The sequence below is a fragment of the Suncus etruscus genome, chromosome 4, assembly GCF_024139225.1.
Source record: "Suncus etruscus isolate mSunEtr1 chromosome 4, mSunEtr1.pri.cur, whole genome shotgun sequence".
Lineage (NCBI taxonomy): Eukaryota > Metazoa > Chordata > Mammalia > Eulipotyphla > Soricidae > Suncus > Suncus etruscus.
Window position 1 is genome coordinate 117,823,768 of NC_064851.1, and position 12,699 is coordinate 117,836,466.

The following is a 12,699-nucleotide window of genomic DNA, read 5'->3' on the forward strand; positions in this document are numbered from 1 at the left end:
GTTGCATTTACTCTCTATTGTTTCATTGTCACTTTCCATTTTCACAGCATTTTTAAGACTGTGAGTGATTTTTAGCTACTTGCTTGAGGAGCAGCCGTGTCAGCCATGTTTCAGACAGTCATGTTCTCACCTCCCTACTTGAACTATGGAACAGGGGACTTGCTTTGTTTCACTGTGAAGTAACTCTCTCCTTGAAGATGAGGTTGTCGCAGTACATTAACCTATGAGAATATACTAAACTCCTTCGTGTACTTTCCTTGACATTTGAAAAATCAACTCATCAATAGTCATTAGACAGAAAAGGAGTACATTATTGGAATTCAGAAGAATCTCATAATAATCTCTCTTTGAGGAAGTTGCCCTTTTTTCTGTGTGTCTTTGTGGATGTCTCTCCAGTAGTGCTCAAGAATGCCACACCGGTTGTTGAAGAGCAGAAGGGCAGGTAGTGCTGGTGATTAAACTCCAAGTCTTATGTACTCCAGTCATCCTACAGTTCCCTTTGTACTACCTGATGGAGCCCTAAGCAAGGTTTCTAGCACATTACTTTGATGGATAAAGTTCTCTTGATATCTAATATTCTTCTGGCACTGGAGAAACAAAGAAAGTAGAAGTTTCAGTGTTTGAGGCATAGGATGAACTTTGCATCTTTGCATTTGCTTAACTCTTTGGTTCTCAGCTAGAACCTATTCCAGACCCACCCCCCATATCCCTGCCCTTAGAATATTAGCAAAAGCTAGAGATGTTTTGGTTCTCTTAACTGTGGGGAGTTGAAGAAAAAGGTCACAGATTCTGCTATTAGTAGAAACTAGGGACTCAAATTGTCTCACAATGCACAGGAAACCCCCCCCCAATAAAACTTAAATTGGAAAATCCTAGTATAACTTAAAGGACCTTGCCTCAGCTAGGAATCACACTCTAAAGTGGATCATGAGTCTAGATGTTCAAACCTATATCTTCCTATAAGTGGTTGAATTTATAGCGCAATTTCAGTTTTCATTGAGACATAGTAAAGGCCAACCTACTACCCAGCCACAAGGTACAGAGTTTACTTGAATTGTGCTCCACTGGGAATGTGAGCTGAGAATACTTTAGTCTAAGTCCTGTCAAGACCCTTCCAGATCTACCTCTGGTAAGGACACTAATGGTGATTTCCCAAGAAGAAATTATTTATACAGACAGCAGTTGTTGTAGTCTCAGAACAGATGTTGGAATTATATGCTTGGTACTTTGAAAAGATATTAAGGTTACATGGTCAGGGGCTAGAGAGACAGGTCAGTGGTGGAGTGATTGCCTTGCATGGCACCAACCCAGGTTCAATTCCCAGTGTTCCACATGGTCCGTCAAGCAATACCAGGAATAATTCCTGAGTGCAGAGCTCAGGATTAATCCTAAAGCATCACCGGATGCTGCAAACAAAAATATTACCTGGTCAAATAAGCAGAGAGATTGTTTGATTGATTAGGAAATAAAAAAAAAAAACAGTGGGTTCTTTGCAGACAATGTTTATACCTTTAGGAAGCAGAACTAGCAGTTCTGAACAGTGCTGCCAGCCTACTCTGCCTCGCTGAGCTGAAAGCAGAGCTAAGCCTGTATTATCCAGAGCCACCTCTGCTCTGCATAATATAAGAAGTATCTTATTAGAGTTTCCCTAACAATTGCTGAAGTGGCCTCTTGGGAGGCCAGAGATGGTTGATGGTGGTACACCAACAGCCCTTGCAGCTTGCAGTGTTGATAGCCTAACGCTGTGCAATGGCTTCAAAATTGTCATCTGTAGAGACCCTGAATCAGGTGCAGACCTGCAGTGCTAAATTAGTTTTCAATTATGTTTTGCAAAAAAAAAAAAAAAAGAAAAGAAAAGAAAAGCATGGAGCTTTTCTCCCTGATGGTCTGTATTTCATTTCTTTGAAAAATTAGTTTCCAGAATCAGACACACACACACGTGTATTTGGTCATCTGAAGAGGGTCATTTAGGTGAATGTTATGCATTATTTGTATTTGCATGAACATTAACTGCAGTGCTCAGCACCTGAACATTTCTAGTCAGTTGTGCAAAAATAACCTATTAGCCAAAGATGTGGCTTAGTAACAGTGTACATGCTTTGCATGTATGAAGCTCTGAGTTTAGTTTTCAGCCCTCAAAAAGAAAATGGAAAAAAAAAAGATGGAAGCATCCCAATTGGATCATTGAAATGGTGGTTATTGGATAGATAAACTCCACCACCTTAGTTTTTCATATACAGAGAGAGATCTCCAAGGATAAAGAAGCTCTTTATTAAGTCACCTGTAGGAACTTCTGAAAGTGTGGCCAGCAGGCATAGTGTTGTAGGTCTTGCTCACTGATTCTCAGGAGAAGCCAAGGAGATTGAGGATCTTGGCCCATGTGGCATTCAGAGCAACAGTAGTGACAGTCACTGTGGAGGCTATGCTCACCCTTCCCTTCATGGCTGTGTAGTCCAGGTGTGGCTAATGCTCTTGTGTAGGCTGGAGGATGTTAAAATGAGCCATGTTCTGATCATGATTTTGATCATGATCTTGATTTCACATTGCATTTTCACCCAGGGGTCATGGAATATTTTGCTTCCACTGGGTCAGCTGCAGTCAGGATACAGTTGCTTCATTTCTGTCATTGCTCCCAAGTCTCCCTAGTCCAGCTGTAGTTTTGAGTCTTTGTCGTATCCTGAGCTACATTCATCTCTCTGTGTGCCTGGCCAATGCCCAGTGCCACAGTGGTTCTAGGTGAACCTTATCCCAGCCAGGAGCTAAAGGCACTGCTTCTCTCGAAGGATTGGGAGGAGAAACAACCAGAAAACCATTTCCAAATAGGAGGAAAACTAGTCTGAGATAGAATTTTCCTTTTTCTCCCCCATTACCATGATTTTCTTACTACTTTATTATTTTCCCAATCAATCTAGATTTGTTGATTTGAATAATATGATGGATCCTACCTAACATGGACAAGAAGCTGCATTCATTTTTCATTTTGATTGATGCCTCAAGTGCCATCTTAGTCTATCCAACCTAACTCCCCCCTTTTTTCTTTTGGTTTTTCCCAATTCTTCCTTTTGGGTTAGCTGTCTGGATTTATAGGTCTTGAAATGTTTTATTATTATTATTAAACTTTAGTTTGTCACATATACTAGAATGTTCTATTTTGGCATTTGCTTTTTAGTGTGAACTAGAGTGTGAAAATTTTAATTCAGGAGAAATGTGATCTGTTAATGTTCCTGTGCATAATTTCTAGCATTCTAGAAATGCTTTCAAAGGGCTTTCCTAACCCAAAGATATGCAAATATTTTATAGCCCTTATTAATTTTGTACTTTTAATTTTACATTTAAATCTTCAGTGCATTTAGAATTTATTTTTATATGTCACAGACAACAGAATTTAAGCTTTTTTCCCTTCCCAGTTATACCCAGTATTCTTTCCCCATTTATTGACATGATTTTCTTTTTGTTTGTTTGTTTGTTTTGAAACTCCAACAGTACTACCATCTGCTCCTGTTTTAAATCAGGGGCCTGAGAAGGTTCTTTTAGGGAAGAGATGGGAAGGAGGTGTCTAGATGAACTAACAAAATTGGGTGAGATTGGTAGTGGCTTGGAGCAGGAAGGAAAGAGAGTCCTGAGATAGAGAGGCCAGGGAGAGAGGCTGTGGAAGCCCCTAAGTACTGAAATCAGCCCTGAGAAGTAAGGCACAGATGCCTGGAGGAGGCCTTCAGCAGATCCACCTAGAACCTTTGACTTTCTTAGCTCCATGTTCTTCTCAAGACCTGTCCCCACTGCCCATACTGGTCCTATACATGGAGTGTCAGGTATCTCTAGCTCCCCTCCTGTTCACTCTTTCATTTCCTTCATTCCCCAGTCTCTTCTGTCCATTAAGGTCCTGTTTATTTGTCCAGTTGTCTGTGCAACTCCTCAGACCAACTTGGGACCTTTTGGCCAGCTCCCCAATACTGCTTCTCCACCCCTGGCCACGTGATCCTGCATTTGTTATAGTCTGTGTCTTCTGAGCATTGGTCCTGCAGTCAAAGACCCTGTCCTGTCTATGTGGAGCTGAGATATGCACAACTAATTCAATCACATTGTTGACTGAATGCATGTGCAGGGTTCTTGCAAAGCTCTCTGCCCTTCTGGAATTGTTAGCTTAGCTGCGCTGCAGAGTGCACACTACAGGGTGGCTAAGAAATAATATATGTGCTTTTTTCTTTGCCCAGGAGAGAGATTGTCATTGCGGCTCCCTGGTCTTGTGGAACTTGCTCACATGTGATTGTTAAGTCTGGACTTTGTTGGGAGAGGGACAGATTTCTGGGCCATCTCCATCCTCCTAGAGATGCATGTCAGCCTGTCTCGGGCACCAGTGTTTGAGTCCAAAACCTTCAGTGTGTATCATCTTACAGGACACGAGTGGGGATAGGGAAGGACATTCCAAGGGGGGTTGGAGTGAGGAATTCAGCTACAATGCTGAACCTGACCCAGGAAATGAATAAGTGAAGGAGAGTGCTCAGATCTATTTTGCACCGACTCTTTCATGCTACAGTCAGAAAGTGAATGAACATCTACCTTGATCATTTTCCTCCAGAATCATGGGTGTTAAACTAACTAGGCATTCAGCTACTGACCTTCTAGGTTTCCATTTGTGTAGAAGTAAAACATATGTGTGAAAATCCAATGCACGACTTTGACATTCCCAAGAGTCACAGTAGGTCTGGTTTGGGATTTTCAGTTTGAAAGCTTCATTTACCATTGCTTTGGGGGCTACTGCTGGCTCTCTGCTAGTGGTGATGGGGTGTTCCTTCAGCAACACTCAGGGAACCATGCTGTGCCAGGGATCAAACCCAGGCCTCCCACACTCTCTCTGACCCAGAATCGTGTACTTGCTACCTCTTCAGGAGGTTTCCCAAGTGCAGTGATCTTCGATTTCTTTGATCTTGCTTGGACATGTGCCCTTAGACTGAAATAAGTGGACTGTGACACCTAAAACATTCCCATGATGTTCTCAGCTGGTGGGGATCATGCTGAGGTTATTCATGAATCTAAGCATGTGTGTGACCAGTTTCTGAGCAGAATTTGTGCCAGCTTCATAGTCTCTAAGCATACGTGTGGTGGTAGAGTACTTTGGAATCTTCATATTTAATCAAGTAGAGGGAAATTCAGAGGAAACAATTATTGTCATGTTATCTACCAGGAAGGAATATGTCAGCTTTTAAAAAGGAAACAATGCTAGTCTACAACACTTGTGAGGGAGTTTTGGTTCTTAGGACCTATGTGTGTATACATGCGTATATGCATGCATGAGTCCACTTCCAAAGTTCTGCCTTATGAAAATCCACATCACACACTCAAGTGGGAGTCCCATTAACATTCATATTATTTTAAGGCATAAATATGTTTCAAGAAAAAGCATCAAGAAAGTCATTGGTGCGTTTTTATAATACAGCAAATATAGTCTTTTTACACATCACCTTGTTGGCTCCGAACTTAAAGAACAAACTCAACTCTGAGGTAAAGTCTAGATAAGATGTTAGATTATGGACCCACCAACCAGAGCTAAGACTCAGAATGTGTTTCTAAATAGTAAGTAACTCATCTATTCCAACCTGTTCAACATGTCCTAGGTTGCCCAATAATGATCCCTGAATGCAACCTGATTTAGTAGAATAGTAAATACTTTTAAATTGCCTAAATTTTTAGCTGAATCTGTAGTTGTTTGATCCTGGAATACCTACAAGCTACTAATAGTGTGCAAAAAAATACCATAACATTCAAGTTTAGAAATGTTGAAATTGTCAGTTGAGGAAAGAAGCATTAACATGTTGTAATTAGTATAGCTTTTCGCATTTCATTTTTCTCAAACAATTAAAACCATGTTGTCACTAAAAATTATTTACATGTGGAATAAAGCTATTTATACTGCCAGTACAATTCTGCCTTCTTACAGTAATAGTCTTTTCTGTGCTGCTTTGATACCCAGGTTCAAATAATTCTGTCCTGACTTTACAAATAAATTCCTCTGTAAATGGAGTGGAAGGGGGAAGAAGGATTTAAAACTCTATCCTAATGACTTCCCAAGTGACCTCACTTTCTCCTCGTCTCCGGAAGTAGTTCCTACTCTATTTTCCAGCCAATGAAGGAAAATATATATGAGAAAAACTACTACAAGTTCATGGTCTGTAAAGTCTTAAAATTCTAAAACCATATATTTTATTTCAATTTTATGAAACATGAAATTTTTGAAAATGATCATTTTCTCAGATCATTTTATATTTGGATAAATGTTCAGCTGAAGTGTCAGAATCCCTGTTCAGGAAGTGAAAGGGCTGGAAGATTTGATTCTGACTCATCTGAATAAGAGACAATTTTACTGACTGGTGTTCATTTTGTCCCTCACATATATTCACAAGAGATTGAAAACTCAATTCACTCTTGTTTGACAAACCAGCGATTTTTGGCTCTTGGGGAAAAACACACTGGTTAATTGTTAGAGAAGGGTTACTCAGGGACACCAGGAACCTCTTTTCACAGATGTTCTTTCAGAAAGGAAAGCAATGTGGCATCATGCCAGAATCCCCTGGCAGCTAGAGGAGGCTCTGCAGCCCCCAGTAGGCACCACCCCTCTCTTTCCTGCTTCCTTCAAAACCTTCTGGGGAGCAGAGGATGCTGGAATAAAGACAGTCTTCTGTTGCCTCACTCCACTCAAAGGTCATTGAGATCCTGATCACTTTGTGCTAGATCTCCCTCTCTCTCTCTCTCTCTCTCTCTCTCTCTCTCTCTCTCTCTCTCTCTCTCTCTCTCTCTCTCTCTCTCCACTCTATCTCCTCTCTCTCCTCTCTCCCTCCTTTCTCTCTCCTCTCCTCTCTCTCTCTCTCTCTCTCTCTCTCTCTCTCTCTCTCTCCTTTCTCTCTCTCCTCTTACATACACATCATGCTTCTTGTCACTTTCATGAAAAATTATTATTTTTTTGGTTTTGGGGCCACACTCAGCAGTGCTCAGGGGGTTACTCTGACTCTGCACTTAGAACTTACTCCTGGTAGGCTTAAGGGACCCTATGGAATGCCGGCGACTGAACTGATTGATCCCAGGTTGGCTGCATGCAAGGCAAACACCCTACATACTATGCTATTATTCCGGACCCAACGAAAACTTTATTAGAATTAAAATTCACATCCATAAGGGAAAGAAGTAAAAAATACAATGCAATAAAAGATAGGTAAAAGGGAATTCTACATTGAATTATTCCCCTCTTTGAGGAAAGGTTCCCCTGGTTGGCTTAGGGAGCTAGAAAGCCTATATACACAGGTATCAGTGCTGCTTCTGTTTTGGTCTTATTTTGTTCTGGACCATACCCAGCGGGGCTTGGGGCACTATATGGGGTTTCGGGAATTGAACAAGGTTAGCCAGGTGCTGAGGCAAGAACCCTATCCATTGCATTATTATTTTTTCTTTTTTCTTTCTTCCATTGCCTTATTGCTCCAGCCCCCAATCTTGCTTTTCTAAGTATCCCTAATACTTTAAGATCTGTCTACTGCTTAGATCCCCTAAAGGCCTGACTCGACCCCTCCTTTCTCTAGAGAGGTAGGATTTCAGAACTCTGGCTTATATTCAAGAACCCAGAAGTCAATCTGGGAATATTTTCCAAGGGGTTCCTCCAACTTGCAAAACAGCAGTCAGAGGGCAAATTTCTTTCAAATAAAAATTTCTCTACTGGGGCTGGGAAGTGAGCACAAACTACTGGGGGACAAATTTTGCTTACACTTGTTCCAGTTAATCCTGGCTTCCACATGTTCTCCAAGTACCTCTGGGAGAAACTCATTAGCACAGAGTTAAAGGTAACCCCTGAACACCACTAGACACAGACCAAGACAAAAAAAAAAAAAAAAAAAAGACAAAAAGAATTTTTATCAGACACATAGCCTCATTCCAACCAATGACCACAGTGCTAGATTCTTCCCTGTCCAAAGGCAGGAAGAATTGCACTTTTCCATTTATACACTCTGTGCTTATGAAACTTAATTTTCAATTTGTGGAACCAAACACATAACACATAGCCATAATGCCTAAAGTCTTCCTGTCAATATTTCTTTGAAAATTGGCATCAGTTCTTAACCACCTCTGATCTTCACCTTGATTTTTCAGTAGAGACAATTCTATATAGATTCCAAAATTATCTTTTAGTTAATTGAGCTCATGCAGTGAAAACTTCACTGTCAAATATTTGAACCCCAGGAACCTATTGATAATTTACCACAGCTTTTAGGTTGATCCTTAAATCCACCCACCCCCAGTAAACACTGATAAGTAGAGTCAGACCCACTGACAGATTCGAGAATCAGATACAAGTCTAGGAATTGAGTCAGAGTACAAGGTTTGGTTTTCCAGATTAGAATTGTCACTAAAATTCACAACTATATATTTTTGATTTGATGGCTGACTGTCACCTCTGGAGCTTGGAATTCTATATCCTAACTGCTGCTCTTATGAAGGTAGTTGACTTTGTGCCTCAGTTTCCTCACCCTATAAAATGAGGTATCAGTGCCTGCCACATAGAGGCATGAAGATTCTGGAGTGTGTAGTGATCCCATTAAGGAACAGCTTTCTCTCATTCCCTCATATATACTAAAGTCATGTCGGTGAGGGAAAGCTGTTTCCTGTGATGAATTTTTCTCCTCTCCCTCCTGACAGGAAAATGGCAGATGCTCGACAGCGGCCTCCTGAACATCACCACGGTGTCTTTTTCTGACCGAGGTAAATACACTTGTGTGGCCTCGAACATCTATGGCAGCATCAACAACACGGTCACTCTGCGCGTCATCTTCACCTCAGGAGACATGGGGGTCTACTACATGGTCGTCTGCCTGGTGGCCTTCACCGTGGTCATGATCCTCAACATCACCCGTCTGTGCATGATGAGCAGCCACTTGAAGAAAACAGAGAAGGCCATCAACGAGTTCTTCAGGACTGAAGGCGCTGAGAAGCTTCAGAAGGCCTTCGAGATTGCCAAGCGCATCCCCATCATCACCTCAGCCAAAACCCTGGAGCTCGCCAAAGTCACCCAGTTCAAGACCATGGAGTTTGCTCGCTACATCGAAGAGCTGGCCCGGAGTGTACCCCTGCCCCCCCTCATCATGAACTGCAGGACTATCATGGAAGAGATCATGGAGGTGGTGGGGCTGGAGGAGCAGGGCCAGAACTTCGTGCGCCACACCCCTGAAGGCCAGGAGCAGGCCGAGAGGGACGAGGTCTACACCATCCCCAATTCCCTCAAGCGAAGCGACTCCCCCACCGCTGACTCGGACACCTCATCCTTGCATGAACAACCTCAGCAGATCGCCATCAAGGTGTCAGTTCACCCTCAGTCCAGGAAAGATCCGGTGGATGACCAGGACGGGGTGGTCCTAGAAGACAGGGATGAAGAAGAGACAGAACCATCCAATGAACCATCCCCAGACACTGCAGAGCCTTCCACAGACGTGACATCCACGGAGCTGACGCCTGAAGAGCCCACTCCAGTTGAGGGGTCAGACCGAGTCCTGCTGCCAGCACCCTTGGAAAACCCCGCACCAGCAGAGGCCCCAGACAAAAACACCTGCATTATTTATGAAAGCCATGTCTAGTATCAACTCCCCCAAAGCTATGCATAAAAAGAGAATCAGGGGCTGCTCCTTGTAGTGCAGACATAGTACGCACTTGCCGCTAAGCCTTACCAAGAGACTCTCATCCCTTAGGTAGGAGTGATGCCATGTTCACAGGGGAAGCACCTGGGTGCACTTGAGGGGTCTGGGATTTCCCCGTCAGGAGAGGCTGCAAGAAAACAGCTGGGTGCACAGTTCATACTACTGGGCAAAAAAGAATTCCTCCACTCGGTTCCAATTTTACTCTCTGCCAAAGACCTTAATTGGCGATGCCCTTTTGGCAGAATCCACTACTGTAAGATCTTCTGAGTTCACGAGCCCTGTCCAACACACTCTGCAGTGCTTTTCCTTCTCCCAAATGGCAGGTCTGCTACCATAGCAAATGCACATGTGTGGGTTTGTTGCACTTTTCTTCTCGGTTTTTATTTTGACTCTTCCTGTCGAGTGAAGTGGGTGTTGCTGAATTAATACTTAGTGTTCCTTCTGGCTTAGTCCTTTTGGCTCGCTCCTTTGTCCTTATTCGCCCCCTCCACCCTCAGAACATTTACCTCAGAGGCTTTGGTGTCTGTGCCCATGCCAGGCCGAGCTCGACGTCATTGGGAACATCACAAAGAAGTCACTAGACATTCCCCTGCCCCCACCCTTCCAAAGCTTCTTTTCATACTTTGCTTTTGTTGTTCCCAGTGAAGCTGCTTGTTGTGAACCTGAGAAAAACTTTGCCCAAGGAATAGCACTTTAATAGCCAAATAAAAGATGTGTTTACCTATATGTTTTTGAGAGCCTTTTGGTGAGTCCAGCCAAGATACAGAGGGAGATTGTAAAAGATGGAGGAAACCCATGCTTCCCCTGAAGACAGCTGTTTAAGCAGTGTCCTTGGAAGGGAGCCTGATTCCAGAGTTGAAACATTTTGCACTTGCAAATACAGGGCGTCTGATGAATTGCCATCAGTATTAGAAAGGCACTGCCCCAGATTGCCCATAGGAATTGTATGCCCTGGAGTTATTCACATACCCAATTTGTAGCAACACAGATAAAAGGGTTTCTAAAGTCAGGTGACTAAGTCTACTTTTGTGAGTGGCCTAGATAACTTGTTGGCCCCTTGATGGAGGAGAGTGACAAATTAGAATAACAGCAAAAGGAGCTATAAACATCAAATGTTATACCAAAATTGATTTTTTTTTTTCCTTTTTGAGTCTCCCAAGAAGACAGATGTAGGGCTCAATGATATCTTGGAAGACAAATCTTGCTAGCCCAAAGCCAAAGTCTGACTTAATTGTGCCAATAACCAGTTTCCATGCTTAGAACAAATCTAGGTAGGTCTCAATTTCTGTGTCAGTCATGAGGGACACACATTAGGGTGAGTTTTGGAGAAACATTTAAATGTTCTCATTCTAAAGAACCAACCAAATTTATCATCTTTGGTCTTCACAACTACTACATATATTTTCATATTTGGATTTGCCTAACATTTTTATGCTTTATTACTCAGAGAATTCTTTTCTTAATCAGAGCATTAGGGGGACTGTTGACACAGTACAGTAAGGCACTTGCCTTGCATGCAGTTGACCCTGGCTTGATCTCCAGCACTCCATAGGGTGACCTGAGCCCCACCAGGAGTGCTGCTTGAGTGCAGAGCCAGAGCAAGCTCTGAGCACTTTATGCATGTGGCCCAACACCTAAGTAAAAAGATTATTGTAAAAGATCAGACCATTTTCAGCAAATTGTGAAAGATTATTAAAGATCACTTTATAGGTTAGGCTTAACCTGAAGTGAGAAAGAATGGAACCATTTCATTTTCACTACATATCCTTTTAGATAAGGGGTCATGGTCACTGCAGGTAAACAGGCCATAATTTCAGCAGTCACTTGGGCCATACTGGTGATGAGATAGTGACCCAATGTTTGGTCCTCACTCTCACTACCTGGACAAGTGGACTTGAATGTGGCCACTGATGATAATCCTTCCCTTTCCTAGAATTTAATCTTTTTATCTGAAGAAAAAAAAAGGGAACAGATGTTCATTGGTCGTCATAAGATCCTTTCTAGCACATTTAGAAATTTGTTTTTTCTACAAGCACTGTTCAGAGCTTAATCCTGGCTCTGCACTCACAGATCATTTCTGGCCATATTTTCAGGGGACCATATGGGGGGCCAGAGATCAAACCTGCATCAGGGACTGGAGCGATTGCACAGTGATGGCATGTTGCCTTGCACTCGGCTGACCCAGGACAGACCACAGTTTGATCCTTCGGTGTCCTATATGGTCCCCCAAGCAAGGAGCGATTTCTGAGCACAAAGCCAGGAATAAGTCCTGGGCATCACTGGTGTGGCCAAAGGGGGAAAAAAAAAACACTGCATCATCAGCATGCAAGGCTACCTTATCTGTAGTACTATTTCTCTGGCTCCACATTTATAATTTTATGAAAAGTTTATAATCTCCCACAATGGCCCTCATTGATCAAGACAAGCAATATTGGGAGAAAAATATAAAACATCCCAACTTGACAACAAAGGCATTCAGCTCTGTGATCAGGGGTTTGGCCCTAGAGGTGGCCCTGGCAGGTTTCCTTGTAAAGAACTGATATGGAAGACAATCTGACAAGATCTGGGGCTTGGCCAGACATTTTTGCACAGGCACACCATGGGAATATTACCAATTTTGGTTCCAGAACACCACAACAGAGAGGATATTGTGGCAAAGCTGGTCATGGGGATTTTTGGATTTCTAGTACACATAAATGTGATGCTAACACAATACTGTAGTCTATAAAATATGAGATTAGCATTATGTCTAAGTAAAAAGCCTTTTAACTGTTTTTTATTAAAAGGTAATTGATTGCTAAAAATATACGACAGGCACAAAGTGAGCAAATAATGTTAGAAAATTGGAGCCAATAGACTTGCTCAATGCAGGGCTGTCACAAACCTCTAATTTATGAAACATGGTCGTCTGCAACAGAGCAGCTAAGTGGGGTGCAATAAAGCCAATGTATATTGCCTGTGCAGAAATGAACTGATGGTATCCAGTTAGAAGAGTACAGGGTGGACACATGAAGGAATTATTAACGAGCAG

At 42.4% G+C, this 12,699-nt stretch overlaps 1 protein-coding gene across 1 annotated transcript in view; it reads left to right on the plus strand.

Moving 5' to 3' along the window:
- Positions 1–9,845, plus strand: part of MFAP3L (microfibril associated protein 3 like) — a 44,070-nt gene extending 34,225 nt beyond the window's left edge. Inside the window, exon 4 of the mRNA XM_049771317.1 lies at positions 8,677–9,845. Within this exon, the coding sequence (XP_049627274.1) occupies positions 8,677–9,608 (932 nt within the window). The 3' untranslated portion in view covers positions 9,609–9,845. The remainder of the gene's footprint in view (positions 1–8,676) is intronic.
- The last annotated feature ends 2,854 nt before the right edge of the window (positions 9,846–12,699 follow it).